Genomic DNA, 20,318 nt, shown 5'->3' on the forward strand with positions numbered 1-20,318 from the left:
AATCTAATAGAAAGAGAAATCAGGAAGACAATTCCATTCACAATTGCATCAAAAAGAATAAAATACCTAGGAATAAACCTAACCAAGGAAGTGAAAGACCTGTACCCTGAAAACTATAAGACACTCTTAAGAGAAATTAAAGAGGTCACTAACAAATGGAAACTCATCCCATGCTCCTGGCTAGGAAAAATTAATATCGTCAAAATGGCCATCCTTCCCAAAGCAATATACAGATTCGATGCAATCCCTATCAAACTACCATCAGCATTTTTCAATGAACTGGAACAAATAGTTCAAAAATTCATATAGAAACACCAAAGACCCCGAATAGCTAAACCAATCCTGAGAAGGAAGAATAAAGTGGGGGGGATCTCACTCCCCAACCTCAAGCTCTACTACAAAGCCACAGTAATCAAGACAATTTGGTACTGGCACAAGAACAGAGCCACAAATCAATGGAACAGAATAGAGACTCAAACGTTAACCCAAACATATATGGTCAACTAATATTCAATAAAGGGGCCATGGATATACAATGGGGAAATAATAGTCTCTTCAACAGATGGTGCTGACAAACTGGACAGCTACATGTAAGAGAATGAAACTGGATCACTGTCTAACCCCATACACAAATGTAAATTCGAAATGGGTCAAAGACTTGAATATAAGTCATGAAACCGTAAAACTCTTAGAAAAAAACATAGGCAAAAATCTCTTAGACATAAACATGAGTGACCTCTTCTTGAACATATCTCCCCGGGCAAGGGAAGCAACAGCAAAAATGAACAAATAGGACTATATCAAGCTGAAAAGCTTCTCTACAGCAAAGGATACCACCAATAGAACAAAAAAGTATCCTACAGTATGGGAGAATATATTCGAAAATGACAGATCCGATAAAGGGTTGACATCCAAAATATATAAAGAGCTCACACACCTCAACAAACAAAAAGCAAATAATCCAATTAAAAAATGGGCATAGGAGCTGAATAGACAGTTCTCTAAAGAAGAAATTCAGATGGCCAACAGACACATGAAAAGATGCTCCACATCGCTTGTCATCAGAGAAATGCAAATTAAAACCACAATGAGATATCATCTCACACCAGTAAGGATGGCTACCATCCAAAAGACAAACAACAACAAATGTTGGCGAGGTTGTGGAGAAAGGGGAACCCTCCTACACTGCTGGTGGGAATGTAAATTAGTTCAACCATTATGGAAAGCAGTATGGAGGTTCCTCAAAATGCTTAAAATAGATATACCATTTGACCCAGGAATTCCACTTCTAGGAATTTACCCCAAGAACGCAGCACTCCAGTTTGAAAAAAGACAAATGCACCCCTGTGTTTATCGCTGCACTATTTACAATAGCAAAGATATGGAAGCAACCTAAATGTCCATCAGTAGATGAATGGATAAAGAAGATGTGGTACATATACACAATGGAATACTACTCAGCCATAAGAAAAGGGAAAATCCTACCATTCACAACAACATGGATGAAGCTAGAGGGTATTATGCTCAGTGAAATAAACCAGGCAGAGAAAGACAAGTACCAAATGATCTCACTCATATGTGGAATATAAGAACAAAAGAAAACTGAAGGAACAAAACAGCAGCAGAAGCACAGAACCCAAGAATGGACTAATAGTTACCAAAGGGAAAGGGACTGGGGAGGACGGGTGGGAAGGGGGGATAAGGGCGGGAAGAAAAGAAATGGGGCATTATGATTAAGATGTATAGTGTTGGGGCAGGCACGGGGAGGGCTGTGCAACACAGAGAAGACAAATAGTGATTCTACAGCATCTTACTATGTTGAAGGACAGTGACTGTGAACTTGGTGACAAGTAGTGATTTTACAGCATCTTACTATGTTGATGGACAGTGACTGTGAATGTGGATGTGGGGGGGACTTGGTGAAGGGGGGAGCCTAGTAAACATAATGTTCCTTCATGTAATTGTAGATTAATGATACCAAAATAAATTTAAAAAATTATTAAAAAAAGGAAAATGCATTTCACAGAATGGGAGAGAATATTCGCAAACCATATATCTGATAAGGGGTTAATATCAAAGTACACAAGGCATTCCTTTAACTCAATAGAATAAGACAAATTAATAATAATTATAATTATGATCTGATTAAAAAATGGGCAAAGAACTTGAATAGATAGTTCTCCTAAAAAGACATACAAAAGACCAACAGTATATGAAAAGATCCTCAACAATCCTAATCATCAGGAAAATACAAATCAAATTGAGATATTACCCTATACCTGTTAGAACAGCTGTTATCATAAAAGCAAAAGGTAATAAGTGTTGGTGGGGTTGTGGGGAAATTGGAACGCTTATCATTGTGGTAGGAGTGTAAAGCATCACAACCCCTATGGAAAATAGTATGGCAGTTACTCAAAAAATTAAAAATAAAACCACCTTATTATCGAGCCATCTCACATATGGGTATTTATCTAAAAGAAATGAAATCAGGATCCCAAAGAGTTTTTTGCATTCCAGTGTTCATTGCAGCATTTATAATAGCCAAGATTTGAAAACAATATAAACATGCATTGGTAAATAAATGAATAAGGAAAATGTAGTATATGCATACAGTGGAAAATGTTTCAAGAAATCATTAAAAGGGAAGAAAATCCTGCCATATGGATGAACCTTGAGAACACTATGCTATGTGAAACTACCAGGCACCAAAGGACAAAAAATGCATGATACCACTTACATGAGCTATATGAAATAGTCAAACACATAGAAACAGTGGAATGGTGGTGGCCAAGGGCTGGGGGAGAGAAAAATATACAGTTGTTACTCAGTATGCCTACAATTTCAGTTATACAAGATGATTAAGTTCTAGAGATTTGCTGTATATTCTGATAGTTAACAATATTGTATTAGATGCTAAATTTTTTTTAAGAAAGTAGATCTCATGCTTCTTTTTAGTGCATTCTGCTTACTGCATACAAAACGTCCTAAACTGGGGGCTGGCAAACTGAGGACCGTGGGCTGGTCACCTTTCTCACAGACAAAGTTACATTGCAGCACAGCCATGCTCATTCATTTATGTATTGCCTGTGTCTCCTTTCACACTAAAATGGCAGAGTTGAGTACTGAAAACAGAAACAATGTGGCCTGAAAGCCTAAATACCATTTTTCTCTTAAAAAAAAATGTTTCCAGAGCCCTGTCCTAAACCCAAATATGAACATCAGACTTCTGCTTAAAATACTTCAGTGATTTTCAATAACCATTAACAAAAGTCAAAACTCTAAAGCTGTATTTATGGCACTTCATACTCCCTCCTGCACCTCTGCGGTTTTTTGATAACCACTTCCCACCAAGCACCAGCCATACCAGATGTCCTTCAGCTCCTTGAACACATCCCTTTCGCTCTTACCACCATGAGGCCACACAGGCTACTGGCTCTTCCTTGAAGATTTTTGTGTCTGCCTGGATAGCTCCTACTCATTCAAGCCTGAACTTAATGTTCCTTGCTTAAGGAAATATTCCACCATAGTATATTGGGTACTCCTATCTCTCTGCTTCCTCTAAATCATGCGTTTTATTCTTTAAGTCATTACCTAATTAGTTGTACACATTTCCATATCTATCATGTTAATCATTATAACCCCAAAATTTATTAAAAAGCCTAGCACATAGTAGGTATATCATCTATAACTGGAATGAATGAATGAATGAAGATAGCATCATTCCAGAAACTTCTTTCATCTATCTGCAAACCTACTCTTGTTCCTTGGCAAAATACCTGAATCTTGTATTCTGAATCTTCCTTGTTTGGCTGAACACAAGAGTTTCCTCTGATTTGGAGGATAAGAAGCACCTGGGCAGAACTACATGTGGAAAAAGAAGGCATCCAATTGTCTATATTTGGAACACGGGCTGGACTCAGAATTGACTGCTTCCACTGTAACATTACTTTGTTTAAATGGAAGGAAAAGTAGTAAATTTTATAAAACAACAATAAAAACATAAAAGCCAAACCCACACATAATCTCACAGAGACTACCAAGATTCTTCATCTAAATTTGATTCTTTGCCACCCAAGTAATTAAAAGTAATGGGATGACACTTTCTAAGTTGTGACTCAGATCCTTGTCAGAAATGATGGGAAGGATATGAGTTAATACATTAGTCAAGAATCAGAAAGAAGAGAAATCTAGAGCTTATATACGTTAGATGCAGTTAATTTCTTCTCCCTTAATGCCAAATGGTCCAATTGATCTCTTGCGTCAAGGCTGAGACCCTCTCCAGGACCATCCAGGCATCACACTCACAGGCCCTGAAAGTTTCCAAACTTTTACAAAGAAAACTTTTGCCTTTAGAAATTTTGCATATTATATAGCTAACAGTGATCACCTACATTAGTGGTTGAATTTTGTTCTCTCTTTTTTTTTTTTGAGTTACAGGATCATAAAAGAAAAAAAATACCTTTGGCTCAATAGCTTTTTTTATGACGGCTTTTTATGATCTTTCTTAGAGAAAAGTTATAAAACTTAGTTCTTTCAGTTTCTATCAAAGATATACAATGTTTCCTTCTTTTTTTGCACAAGTCACAAAGGAGCCATAACTGTATACATTTTCACATCAGATGTAAAATTCATATCTCACTTGTGACTTATGCAAGGAAAATAGGAAGCTCCATTAGACAGACCCACAATTTGTCTATAAATGGTGATTTGCAGTTGGGGAGTATTTTCCTTGGAAATCATTAAATCTTTATGGCTAAATATTCCTTCTGCCTTGACAGATTCTACACATTACCTTATCATATGTATAAAAATGATCTTTAAAAAATACCTTTAATGACTTCAACAATGGCCAAAGTTCATCCAACACTTCCCTTACTTTCTGCAACTACATTTGGAGGCATTTTTTTATCCTGTCACTTCAATAGTGCGTAACAAAAAGCTTGTGTCAAAATTTCAATGTGGCTTCTAGTCTTTTACTGTTATTAACAGAGACATTTTTGAGCCAAATGAATAGTGCTATCCTCAGTATAATATTAACTTGAAAAGAGCTCCTTTATCTTAAGTTGCATTGCTTATTCTCCGTGAAAATCAAGTGTGTGATTGAGCAGATATCATTTCAACGGACTAAAATAGGGAAAAAATGTAACTGTGCCCTGCCTTAGCATCAAAGCTGACATTTTTACATGTCCTTTCAGGGTAGCTAAATTGAAAAGAAAATTGTTTGAATAACATTATAATAGTAAGCAGATTAAATTCTTACTATCCTCTCAGATAATTGTTTTTTAATGCTATGTGCCTATAAAAATAATGAATAATCCTTGATCACAAATAAGTCATACGAAAAAACAGCAGAAGTTACTTGATTTCCCATGGGGTGTTACAGAAAGCATAAATATCCAAAATGCCTTTAAAAAGTCAGCACTATCAGTAGGCTCAGTATCATTTAATAATGCCTTGTGCATCACTATTTATAGAAATCTTTCCAAATAAATTTCCAGCCACCCCTCAATGCTTTTCAAAGTTTTCACATTCCAAAGCTTCTAATGACTTAGAAAAAAAAATTAAGATAATAATCTTGAAGATACAGGAAAAAGAAGTGGAATTTAGCAGTGTTAAAACTTTGATAATTTGAAGACATCTTTATTTTGGAAGGGAAAATGTGCACTTTCCATACCCTTTCCCGTGTTTTCCTGCACACAACCTGCAATGAAGCACGCCAAGCTGTGTGATGTTCTGCCAGTCTGTCCCGCCGTCATTGTTTTCTGTGTTCATGCACATGGATTTCACTGCCAAGAACACATTTTGGCTGCCCGGATGAACTTCCCTCATTCTCCAAGGCTCACTTCACATGTCATCTCCTCTGGGCTGCGTTCCCTCACCTCTCGGTCTAACACTAATGGTCTTCTTGACTGTGCTCCCTTAACACTGTCTCCTATGGTATTTGGATCACTCGATTCACTTTTCTTGTCTTTCTAATTAAGTTGTAAATTCCTGAAGGAGTTATATTATTCATTTCTTTTGATCCTCACTTCTCACAAAGGTCTGGCATATACTGAAGAGTCAGACAATTTTTATTGAAGGAGTTAATGAACGTACTTGAGACTGCTCACCCTGCCAGTTGACAACATAATCACTTTTATGACTGACATTCTCTTGATTTTTTTTCCTTGCTGCCTCTCCTCTCTTCATATGCCATCAAAGTACAGTTTTGTCTCCCTGCTCCCCGAAGAGTTCTCATGCCTCCTGCAGTCGTGTATCCCACCTACTCCCTGAATCCGAGTCTAGCCTTCCATACCACGGTTTTTTCCTCTATTCATGGTAGGTTTCTTTCCCTGGGAGACTGAATGAAGGGATGCATAGGAATTAAGATTTTATTATAGTTCAGCAAACAAAGGAGCTCAAAATGGTTCAAGCAGAAGTCAGGAAATCAATGAATATACACTGACAATTCAGACATTAAAAATCTAGGAAAGTGGAGAAAGCAGCTTTAACTTTGGTCGTGACTATTTGTGGTAGTGTGTTCTCAGGTAAATAATTAAGGATCAGCTATAATTCCATTTAGTAAGACCCAAAATACAAACTAAGGTAGAAATGATGGGAAGATTAGAGACAGAAGGAAAAGATACTATGAAAAATAAGTGTTTAGTTCAGTAATTTTGTATTTTAGGGAGGGGAGAATAAAGAAATCTAAATGTAAGAAAATAATATCAAAAATGATTATTTTCATATGACAAAACTAAGCTTTCTTTTCAGTGGGTCTTCTCCACTGCATTAAACTATTTATGTATAGATTAAACAACAAGTAGAGAATGTAGAGATGAAGTTACTTAATGTAAAGTGTCCAAATTAATTTGCCCCCTAAAATAGAATTGAAAACCATTATTAACTTATAGGTCATTGGGAACATACATAAGACTTTACATAGATTCTTTTAGATATACACCTGTTATTTTTTTTAAAAGACAGAGCTCTGTTAGAGATGCCATCACATAAGTGAATAATAATTATAAAACCTGATGATGATTAAGTGAATCTAAGAGAAATTTCGGTGTTAAACTGAGATTTATTTATCCACTAAAATTTACAATTGGAAAAAGATAACAATTATTCCTGAGAGTACATGAGTGAAAAATGAGCACATCAAACACTTTAGCTCTATAAATATTTAATGAAATATGTAGAATGCTTGTGAACCCAATAACCAACTTGAGAACTAAACCAATACCAAGAGTATCAACAATTTTGAAATCATCATGTGGTTTGCACCCATCCACCCACCTATCTTCCCCTAAGAGGAGCCCACAGACTGAAGTGTGTGTTTATTATCTTTGTAGTTTGTTTTAACAAAATTATCTTATGATATATGGATATATCTCTAAAAACATATTTTTTATTTTTGCTTGATTTTTAAATTTTGCTAAAATCACTTTATGACATAGATAATCATTTGCTTGACTTTCTTTTGTTTTCTGCAACCTTTGTTTCTAAGATTTTCCATAGTGTTGAGTGTAGTTGTAGTTCATTGATTTTATCTAATAAGTAGGAATCCAATATATAAATACATAAAACATATTTACCCATTCTCCTGTTTATGGGATTGGAATGTTATCAGATTTATTTTTCCATATTAAAACAATTTAGGACCAAGTATGGCTGAGTAGTCGGTATCATAATAAGCCTCAACTCTAAACAACTAAAAACCTGAACAACATACAGAACAATTGTTTTCATTTGCTGGATAACAGACAGTGCAATGTATTGCTCAGAGAAAGAGCACAACCAGGGTGAAGTTGAGCAGCATTCCAGCTTTCTTCGTGGCAACTGACCTGAGGACCAGGAACCCAAGAAGAGCACCACAGCCTCCCGGGGCTGTGAAGGCAGAGAAGGGTGGGGAGTGATACAGCCATACTGAGCATGCAGGTCACTCAGCAGAGAGCCTAAAAAAAAACAGGCCTTAGGACTTGGGTTAATTTAGCCCTACCACTCTGAACCCACTCTCACAAAAAATTGCAAACAAGCCTCAGAAGGATTAAGCTGACTACAAGTAAATTTTTGCATTCAGTGGGGAAAGAGTAGTATTTTGAACAAATAGTGTGGTAACATCTAGATCTCCATGTTGAAGAAAATTTAAAAGACTCACAATGTCAAGTATTTTCAAGGATATAGAACAGCTGGAAATTTCATACATTGCTGGTGGAAGTGTAAAATTATATGACTATGGAAAATACTCAAGCAGTTTCCTGCACAGTTAAATATTCCCCTTACCACATAGCCCAGAAGTTCTATTCCAAATTACTTATCGAAGAGAAATAGAAATATGAGTCTACAAAAAAACTTGCCAAAAGAAAGCATGCCAAGCTGTGTGACGTTCCACCAGCCTTTGAATATGCAAAGCACTTTTATTCATAATAGCTTAAAAGTGACAACAAACCCATTGTCCAGTAGTAAACAAGTGAATGGATAAACAAACTGTGGCTTATCCACATGTTAGAATACTACTCAACTACTAAAAAGAATGAACTATTGATACACACAAAAATACAGATGAATCTCATAAATCTTATGCTGAGAGAAATAAGCCAGACTAAAAAGACTACAGATTATAACAGCCTGAGAAAGACAATAGTAATCTTAAATTAAGGTAATTAGATTTCTGTTTATCAAAAAGTGTTCATTTTAAAATATGGCTATAAAATTATTGTACAGTATTCTTTCTGAGCATATGCAAGAGTATCTCTGGGGAATGTGATTAGGAATTCCATGCCATTACACATGCCATTTCATTGTCGTCTAAATTTGCATTTTCCTAATTATTACTAGGATTGAATGATCTTTCATATGTTTCTTGGTCATTTATATTTTCCCTTTTGCATTTTGTTCATTTTTATGAGTTGTTTGCTTACAGGTTTGTAGGAGCTCTTTTATTTAATTTATTCATCTTTGTCAGTTATTTGTGTGGCCAACAACTTCTCCCAAGTTGTGTCCTGTTATGACAAAAAATTGTGAATATTAGAGCAGTAAAATGTAGCAACAATTTTTTATGTATAACAGTGGTTTACATATTGTTTTAGAAATTGCTCTTTATGTACAACAAGGAGATAAAAACATTTTTCAATATATTTTCTACAAGAGTATCATTGGCATTATTATCTATCCAGCAGACCAGGGAAAAATGAAAATGGAGGATCATGTGGAAGGTTTGGTACTTGGATAATATTTGGTACACCATTATTCAATCACATGGCCCGGCCTAAGGGATACTGAAAAAAGAGGCCAATTATGTGAATAGGAAGAAAGGAAAATGTGTTGTTTGAACACTTATCTAATCTACTCTTCTGAAGAACATTTCAGTTATTCCCATATATTAAATGCACTCAGTCTGCCTCCCCAAGGGAGACAAACAAAATCCCATCTGGTCTTTGCATTCACTCAAGTCCAAGGTTTCCAGATCTCCATCAGATTCAGATGGGGTTCATCCACATTCTGTAACACGTGTACTTGAAAGATGTTATGTATCCCCACACAATGGTGGAACAGGAATTATCCACAGAAAAAAATATTCCATTTGAGATAGAGAAGGATAGGAGACTCAAATTAATTACTGGTCCCTCACAAATATGAAATTCTCCTGAAAAATCATTCATTGTAAAGCCCCTCTCACTATGTGTGGAAAGAGAATAGGGGGTTCTTATTTAGACACTGATATCGCTCTCTGGAGAAAATAGCCTGTCATCCACCAGGGTGTCTGGGCTCAGACACGTCTCCTTTTTGTTTTATTTACATGGCCGCTGAAAAGTGCATCGAGGAGTTTTTTCTTCTTGAATGCTGTACAGATTGCATAGCTCAAATTCCCATTGGTTTACATTTTGAAACCTAAAATTTGTTTTAAGCCTCAAATACTCAAAGTTTTGTTGTTGTTTTAACTTCAGATTCTCGGTTTCTTTGGCAATACAGTCATCTCAGAATGTTATTGGTTTCTGACCTGTTTGCTTCCACTCAGTTCTATTACTAGTATCTTCATTCAAAGTTATTTCTTGAAATAACTTAAGTCCCCATGGCTCTTTTTCTCAATGTAATGGCATCTACCTTGAGGCCACCAGGTTTGGATGAAAGGACCAAACTCTTTGCCATGGGAGTGTTTTTTATTGGACCTTCTTGCTCTATGTCTTTTTATGCTTATTTCCTACTGTCCAGAATCTAGAAAAAGTTAGATTTTCTAACTGTATTGGTTATGTATTGCCACAATAATGCTAGATAACAAACTACCCAAAAACTTAGTAGCTTAAATCAACAACCATTTTTTATTTATTGCAAGACTGAATTGTGTATGTGGTTCGACTGAGCTAGCTCATACCAGGCCGATCTCAGCTGAAATGGCTCATGAATATGTCATCTCTAAGGTCCACTGGAATGTCCTCTGCCTGGTCAATGTGGCCCTGCTCCATGTGCTCTCTGCTCTCTCATTCTCCCCCAGGCTAACTTAACATATTCCTATGGCAGTGGCAAGGTTTCAAGGGACAGAACAGAAGCCTACAAGTCCACTTAGAGGTGCATTTTAATGGCCAAAGCAAGTCACAAGGCAACCCAGATTCAAGGCATTGGTTAGCAGATTCCACGTTCTAATGTTAAGATCTGCAAAGCCACATAACAAAGCATATGATATAGAGACTGGTAGAGAATTGAGGCCATTTTTGCAATTAATTTGGTATGCCAACCAATATCTCACATTTTGCAGTCCTTCTATTCTCACTCATTCTGACAATTCAACCAGTATTTTCCTGAACTCATCTCTTTTTTCTAATACATTGTTGAATGAGGCTAGTAACAATCAACACACACTTTTAACATTCCATATTCTAACTCTTTAAACAGGCTGTATAAGCATTTGGATGACCTTTCCAAGTAATTGAAGATGAAAATTTTACCAAATGTTTTTTGTCAATGTCTAAAAGGGTATTCATTTTCTCATTCTCCAGTATCAGATCCTCTCTCCTTTTGTCCCAACTGTTCCAAATATTTTTATCTTATTATGGAGTTTTCCATTTCCATATACCAATTTCTGTTTTAGTAAAATGATGCTAGCAGGTATAACAAATAAACCTTCAAATATCTTAGCAAAATACTTATATTTTATTCATGTAGTATCCAAAAAGAGAGTTATTGATTGGCATTGGCAAGATAGTAATTTGACATTTTCCTCTACACAGACATTTAAAGACCCAGTCTGTGCTATCGTAACCTTTGATAAGTTGCCTTGTGTGTTGATATCACCTTGGGAAAGATAAAGTGGAAATTTTTAGGGGGAACCATCACATTCCATGGTCAGAAATCAGCATTGTGGTCATGGCTATTTGTGTAGAAAAAAAAAAGCAAAATGTGCCCAGGAGAAAAAAAATGGATTTGGGGAAAAGCTGAGTTTCCCACTCTTTGCTGTAAACACTATTTGTTTGGAAAATAATAGTCTCTTTTTTAATCTTTTAGTGGTTATTTCCTATCTATTAATTTTACCTTAAAGTCTAAAGTTCATCAATATCCTAACCACTCTCCCCCAAATAAAAGAACTTTAGGACATATTAACTCTATTCATTACTTCTCATTAATTACATATTCTTTTTAATCAGTATTTTATTTAGTTCTGTCCCTTTGTATTTGCTCACATTGTTGTTATTGATGTTGTTCTTGTTATTTGTATTGTTATTTTATTGACATTCTTTTTACATCTTAAACTTTCTTTCTGGAGTCATTTTCCTTCTTCCTGATACATATATCCTTCAATGGTAGTCTGTTGGTGATGAGATTGTACAGTTTCTGCATATCTGATAACATCTTCATTTCCACTTCACTCCTAAAAGTCAATTTACTACATACAAATTTCTACATACTACATGTGAAATTCTAGGTTTATAGTTTTTTTTCCCTCTCTAAGAACATTGAACATAACTTATTCCAACATTTTCTGCTTCCACTGTGCTGGAAAGCCAGTGAACTTTCAAATAATTGTTCTTTTGTATATGATCTGTCTTCCATCTCTGAGTACTCCTAACACATGTTATTGGTGTTCTGTTGTTTTAGACATGCTTAGTATGTTTTATATTTCCTGTATTTATAGATTCATGTACTTCATCATTTTATGCTATTTTCTCCAGATATTACATAGTCTCCTCTCTCTCTAGATTAAGTCTGTCTCTCCCCGTCTCTCCTTTTCTCCCTCCCTTCCTCTCTGTCCTTCTCTCTCTCTGGATCTTTGATTGGAATCATGTTAAACTCTTTACTGTTATATTACATGTCTACTAACTGATGCCCATACTCCCATATTTTCTATCTCCGTGTCTTTTGATGTCTCATTCTGTAAAAGGGATTCTATAAACCACTTTCTGAAATTTTCTATTCAACTGTATCTAATTTGATGTTTAACCCATCCATTGAGTTTTATATTTATACTAGTAAATATTTATTTGTCAATTTCTACTTTAATTTTTAACCTACATGGTTTCTTTTATAGTCATATTTTCCTTGGTCATTTTTTTTAATCCAAGATCAGTTTTATCCAAAATTTATTACTATTAATAAGAAATTATGTGTTTTTCTGTATTTCATAATTCAAGATGGCTGAATAAGAACAATTATTATCAACTGGAACAAGTTAGAAAGTCAAATCCCTTCAATAAAAGGCAAAGATTTTCAAAATGAGTGAAAAGTTTAATCTGGCCATTTATCATATAGGGGAAACAGATCAAATTTTAGAAAAGAACACACAAACTAAAATAAAAGGGTAAATAGGATAAAAGATTATTTAAAATAACAGCACTAAATTATAAATGTCACATTATTTTGATAACATAATTAAAATTCCAAAAATATATTAACTCTCATGACCATTTATTTGCAGAGAAAAATATAATCAGAGTATAAATTTTTTTTGAAATACAAGAAGATACTAGTATTTATGGTAACAATATTAATAATTATTATTAACATTGTTAATAGTAATAATAATTATTTATTTTATACAGTAAAAAATTCTTTTAACAATACAGTTTAACATGTCTGACACATGGGTGAGGATGAAAATGAAAAATGGTATGGAACAGTAGTTTTCTACTATGTTGAATGGAGGAATAAGCAGGTAAATACTAGGACCTTCCTTCCTAGTTCAAGCAGAATACCTTTGCTTTTATCTGTTAGGTTTTTATTTATTTACTTATTTAAGTATACAGAAGTTCCACCGGATATTTGATTTGACAAAGTTGAATTGCTTTAAATTTTTGAAAAATGCTAAAATAATATTTGAATAGCACAATTAAGAAAAACTATCTACAAGCTAATTTTTGAACTTTTATGATAAATAAAATGTATCTTTTTTCCTGATAGACATGCAACTTCCACAATAATTCATCTTATATTTAGTACAAACTTTGATTCAACAAGTACCAAAAAGCAGAAACTGTGCAAATCACTGTCTCTACTTATCAAAACATATGTCATGTGACTACGTGGAGTATCATAGGAAAAGTCTTATGTGCTTTTACTATTAACCATAAATAGCAAATATAGCAATCATTCAGCTCAAAAGTTAGAACACAATATAAATGTGCTTATCATAAAGAGGAGTAGTAAATTAAGAAAAAAACACCCATGAATTAAAACACAAAAATAGTTAACTCAATTAAAGGCCAGTAATATAGACAAACTTCTGACAAAGCTAGTGATTTAACAGTCATTATAACTAACATTAACTGGGTACTCACTATTTACAAATTATTTTGCTAAGTAATTTATAACAATTTAGCTCATTTAATGCTCAAACTAATATGAGGATCATTTATTAATTTATTCCACACACATTTATTAAATACTATGTTCCCAGCAGCCTATGAGACACTGGATATACTACTGAAAAGAGAAATGATGCCACTGCCCTCAAGATATTTGCATTCTGAAAGAACAAATAAATATCTCCATTTACAGCTGGTGAAACCAGATTCATAAGCTCAACTAAATTTTCTAAGGTCACATAGCATCTTTGTGTCCAAACTGCATTTGAATCTAAATTGTATTCTCTGAAGGCCCATATTCCTAACCAACATGCAATAAAATAAGAGGAAAATAGAGAAAGCATATACTCTTGTCATTGAGATTATAAAGAAGATACAAACATAATTATCATATTATTGCAAACTTTTTTTTCCTGCTTGCTCTGTGCCAGGCATTTAAAATCATTTAATAGTCACAATTTCTCTCTGAAATGGGTTGTGTTATTTCTATCACATTCCACATTTGAGGAAACTGAAGAAATGAGATGTTAAATAACTTGTAGTTGCAGTTACTTTTATCTTACTCTTAGCCCTATGAAGTTTGGCTGTGGAATCCACACCTAACTGCTACTACAATGTGTGACTATGTAAGACCAAGGAATTTCATTTAAAAATTTTAAACAGTTACTATTTATGTAACTCATTATAAGACACTGAAATTATGAATGAAATAGTTGATTTTCTAGAGAAACATAAACTGCCAGAATTGGCACAAGCAGGAATTTAAACACAATGCAATTAAAGAAAACCCAGAAGCAATTGAAAATACAGTAAAAAAAACTAACTCCACTGATAGTGGAAGACCCAGGAGATTTTCTGTGAGAGCCTTATCAGTGTGCTAAGGAACATATAATTTCTGTAATATTTAGTTATCAGAATAGGAGATTGGGAATATTCTGTCATGTCTACCATCTATCACTGTGATACCAAAACTGTTACTGCTAGCTTGTAAATAATCCAGTCACCAACTCATTTACAAATAAGCACACACACAAACCAATAATTAATAAGTTACAGACAATCTCACTTTTGGCTATAGATGCAAAAATCCTAAATTAAAAAAAAATCAACAATAATTTGCATATTAAAAGAATGATATGCCCTGGCAATGTAAGGGTTATTCCAAAATGTAAGGCTCACTCTTCCAGGATATTAGATATATGTTCTTAAATAAACAAGCAAAAATTGTCAATTCTAATCCTGAAATTTCAATTCTACATTTTATTACTTAAGAACAAATCAGAAAGGTATTAAAAAACAACACACAAGGTGTTTATTATTGCATTATTTATAATAGTGAACATTGCTATCTTCCCTATAAGGAAAAGTAATGGAAACATATCCTACACTTAGCAGTTATAGCCCATAGTAGAATGTGACAAAAGATGCACATAGTATATACAAAGCACTCTGTTATTTAAAAGAAAAAATTCCCAGCAGACTACACAAATAAGGAAAGACTTTGCTGAAGGGAAAGCATTTAGGACGGGCCTCAAAGGATTAGTAGGATTTTAACAGATATGATTGGAAACACACCGAGTTGTGTTTCTGGGTCAGGAGATATGGAAGGAAGAAGTGAGAAATCAAACTGAAAAAGTAGACTGGGTCCAAAGCATACAGTGTATTAAATATAGATAGTAATATGTAAGTCAGTGGAATAGAACAGAGATGTCTGAAACAGATTCAAGTATGTGAGAATCAATTATAAGACAAAGACAAATTCCAAATACTGTAGGAAAAGGAGTTTTACTTTTAATGATGTTGAAATAATTAGTTTCATTCCCTATCTCAAACCAAAAATGTAAATATAGTACAGATGAATTAAAAATCCAACTGTTTAAAAATAAATTATAAAATACTACCAGAAATACTGCTGAAAATATGGATGTAAAATTAGGTTTACAGATGATTTTATAAACAAAAATTCAGAAGTCATGAATGAAACTATAGATAGATTTGTTTCTCAAAAAAATGTTTATAAAATTGTGTCACGGCTGCCATCATTAACAATACACTGAGGAAGAATTTTTCTGAGTAACAAAGTCTTAATGGCTCTAATACACAAAGAACTTTAAGAAATTAATGAAAACAATGTAAATGATCAAATGGAAAAATGAAAGAAAAATTAGAAAAATGGCAAAACAGACAATTCACAGAAAAGCAGATACAAATAGCCCATACAATTATGAAAAGATGTTCAACCTTCTTACAGTTCAATGAAATACTAAAGGATCAACAACATGACATTTTATGCCCTTAAGCACTGGCAAAAGTTAAACAGATTGATCATATAAAATGGTGGCAAGAATATGGGGAAACAGTCTCATAAACTACAGATAGATGTAGAAACTGCTAACATGCTACTGAAAAATAATCTGGCAGAACTTATTGAAATGAAAAATATTCAGGCCCTTTGATCCATCAATTCCATTTTTACAAATGTCTTCTGCAGAAAATAAAAGCAATAGTTTATGACTTATGTGCCAGGTTGTTTATAGCAACCTGGCAAACATGAAACAAAAACTGGGACTGTACTGAATGTAGAACTATAAAGGCTGGTTGATTGAATTCTGATACATTGCTGTAATGGAATAATATGCAACTTTTAACCAGAATAAGTCAGAAGTTGATCTTTGATTTGATGACTTACAAATAAAATGTCAAGTATATAAGGCTTACTTTATAAAACAAAATAAAAATAACTCATGTGTGTGTATGTGTGTATACACACACACATACACACACATATGCATCACAGAGATAAACTGAGAGATTATAGACAAACTATTTGTTGGTGAAATATATGTGCAGTGGTGGGGGCAAAAAGAGTTCTTAACTCACTTAGTTCATGATTCTTGTTTGATGCCTCGAAATAAGCATGTGTTACTTTATAATTTTACCACATTATGTTTGCCATTTAAACAATATTACACAGTTTTTTAAAAAAGTAAAACATAATGTATTAAAATGCATAAAATATTGTCTCTGAATTGTTTTCCTGAAGCATGAAAGAACGAAAACAACCTTCTTTCTAATCTAACTACTTAACAGACAATCCACATGGAAAGTCAAGTACATCAACCCACACATGGTTTTTAATTGTGATTACTCTTTATGGTACTCAGCCTATTAAGTGCTTAAATTACCAGATAAGAGAATCTATGTTCCTAATAGTAGCAAGTATATTAACAGTATTTTCACTCCTTCTTGTAGCCCAGTTCCAACAATCACATGGATGAAGGTTAATGGTTATATTCCTAGTAAGGCACGTCTGCGGAAATCTCAGGCAGTGCTGGAAATACCAAACGTGCAGCTGGACGACGCAGGCATGTATGAGTGCAGAGCTGAAAACTCACGAGGAAAAAATTCCTTTCGTGGACAGTTACAAGTATACAGTAAGTGTCTTCAGCAAAGCATGATGCGGTTGTCCCAAGAATCAAACTGAAAATGCAAACTAATTTGAACTAAATATAATTTTTTAGGTACAGTAAAAACCAAGTAATAATTTATAATCAGACTTACTTTGCATGGCAAAACATCATGTAAAATCACCGTGGACACAGAAATACTTCTAATTAAAAATAAATGTGGTATTATCACATTCTTTGTATAGCAAAGAGAGCTGATATCCTTAAGAATGAAACATTTCCTGGCACCAAACCTACCCTCTGATGAGTTAAATATCTTGTAATCTTTAGCTTTCTCCTGCTCTTGCCTGAATTGAGAGATGCAACCTATTGACCATGAACCAAATCTTGCCCAGCTATCTTTTTTTGTAAATGAAATGTAATTGGAACACAGCTATACTCATTTGTTTATATACTGACTGTCAGCTTTTGCACTGCTAAATTAAATTAAAATAGCAGAATTAGGTAGTTGAAAAAGAGGCCGGCTAACTTGCAAAGCCTAAAGCATATTCTCTGTGGTCCTTCACAGAAAAACTGTGCTGACCCCTGGCCTAAATCAATACATCTGGATGTTTAACAGCCTCTCTAGCCTCTGAGTGTTTATTCTGTCCCCAGATGCCAAAGAACTAATCAAGTTGCATGTGAGAATTAGGAAAATCTACTTCAAAAATATCTGCAATCTCATCTTTACTTCTAATTTACTTCCAAATTGTATCTAGTTTTCTTATTTGCTTTTATAATATACACAGTGGGTAAGTGGCACTACCCCTGTTTCCCAGATGAGGACTCTGAAACAGACAGGAATGCATGATGCAGAGCACTGATATAAGCCAGTGCAGATGCTTTCAGTATGAAATCATACACATTGCCTATTAGGCCACATCTGCTGAGCAACTATGACTGTCACTGCATCTCAAGATCAGGTGTCCAAGAAAGCCGAATATCCTTTACAGGGACTCAAGAGAGTATTTGAAATAATCATATCTGAATTCAACTTGTTTTCTTTCCTTATCTCCTGCAGCTCCTTTAGGAATTCAGCACTCCAACCAAACTGCCCATGCAGTGCACATTTCACTCATTCATTCACTTAATATTTATTATTATTATTATTACTTATCTGCATATCCCCATACATAGAACTTTGAAGGAACCTGTGGCCCATTAGATGAAAAGTGAACCACACGTTACGGCACAGCATGCTATCTGCTGTGATAAAGGCATGTGCAAAAGATTATGGGAGCACAAGTATAGGGCATTCTACTGGGATGAGTCAGGAAAAGATTTCCAGAGAATTTGTGCCTTAAAGGCTAAACAGGGGAAAGCATCCTGGAAGGAAGAACTATAGAATCATTTAGAAGTCTGTGAGATTGAAGTACCAGCAATAGTTTGGTTATTTTTAGATAACGTATTATATTTGGATAAAATCCACAAACCAAACTGTTCATAATTCCTGACAACTAAGTCAACTCTCTAGCCACAGCAAAAAAAATTCTGTTGCTTCTATACCCCAAGTAACAATGATTAACATCCAAAAACATGATCCTTATAGCAACAGTGTCAAGTATTACTAGTTCCTCTTTACAGATAAAAAAATCTGATACTGAAAGACAAGTGTTCAATCAGAACTTTGCTTTCAAGACAAAAATGCAAGGAGTGCCTGTTACTTTTAAGGCTATTGGGAAAAGTCCCAAATCTCTCTGTAATAAAGAATGGCCCACACCGAAATAAGAATTAGATTTACAGTCTGGAACAGAAGCTCCTATATGGCGCTATTCTACTTGTTCCCTCCCCACCTGTACTTGACTTTAAGCAGTTATGTTTGTTAGTAGAAAAGTAGAAAGAATTGCTTTCACTCAGTATTACTGGTGTACCTTTTAGTGAGAGGGGATGTCACCAAGAAACAAACAGTGGGCTCTCCTTGCCACAGACAATTAGAGGTGCACTGCAGGCCAGCCAGGTAAGGTCAAACATGTCCAAAGCATGCATCACTTTGGATAGAAAATAATCAAGACTGTTGACTAGAAAAAGAAACCAGGCCAGCTAGCTTCTTTGGCATAGGTTTCTGACAGTCTGAGATGGTTTCTTGAAACAATGTGGCCTTTCCCTGGAAACTTCCCTGCTCCTAATTTGCCCTGGACAGTCCTGGTTTCTGGCTGTTGCACTGGGACAATTATGAACCACGCCCAATTTCACTTCCGGAAGTATTTTGGTTATTACATATTCACCCAACTCTTGTACTTTTGAAAATTATTGTGTTTGACATGAGGGCTTTTCTCCTCACCCATCAAACTCTAAAATGTAGAAGGAATCGTGGCTAACATTTCCACCTGATTGGCAGAGAGAGAACAGCATGATGCATGAATGGTCCACTGTGTCCACGGTTTATAGTTAGAATCTTCTCTCAGTATAATGGATTTCTGTTGAAAGCTCTGTAACCTGGGCTTCACCTATTGTAAGAAGTACAGGCAGATACTTTTTATCCAAATGGTCAACATTCACAGAATCCTGAAAACACAGGGTCTTTCCTGTGGCTCACTTGCTTCTTGAAAGTGTAATTAAGGGCGTGTTTCACATGTTCAGTCATTAGATACAAAAGATGAACCAAGGTTCTCAACAATCTTTCTAGTCTCTTGTGTGCCTGTGTGAAATCATTACAAAATGAGTGCTAATATAGGTAGTAGGGATAAATTCAAGCCATATATTTTATTGTTTATAATTCAGAATCTGTATTGTAAATATAAAACAACATAATATAAAGAGGTCTATGGTGGCTAAATAGATAAAATTAAGGTAAACTTACATGTCTAATATAATATATAATATAAACAAATAGATTAATACTCAAAAAGAAAAATAATGCTTTCACTAGCAAAAAATTAATACACAAAATTTTGGTAATAATTTGAACCTTAGAAAAAGTACATACTTATTCTGTGTGAGTAGAATTGAGTAGTTTTATAAGTAAGATAATTTCTTTAATTATTTCTGTCTCTAGTTTCTTATGATTAATCAAAAAGATCACATTTTAACTAGTCACACAAAATTTTTAGTCTTTTTATTTCTAATATAAGTTGAATCTTGTTAACATGCTCAATTA

General features: G+C 34.4%; 1 protein-coding gene across 1 annotated transcript in view; it reads left to right on the forward strand.

The window, feature by feature from the left end:
• The window catches only part of CNTN5 (contactin 5), a 1,238,002-nt gene that overhangs the window by 974,636 nt on the left and 243,048 nt on the right, over positions 1-20,318 (forward strand). The window contains exon 10 of the mRNA XM_036902818.2: positions 17,028-17,209. Coding sequence (XP_036758713.2) covers positions 17,028-17,209 — 182 coding nt within the window. The remainder of the gene's footprint in view (positions 1-17,027; positions 17,210-20,318) is intronic.

The sequence above is a fragment of the Manis pentadactyla genome, chromosome 13 (genome assembly GCF_030020395.1).
Source record: "Manis pentadactyla isolate mManPen7 chromosome 13, mManPen7.hap1, whole genome shotgun sequence".
Classification (NCBI taxonomy): Eukaryota; Metazoa; Chordata; class Mammalia; order Pholidota; family Manidae; genus Manis; species Manis pentadactyla.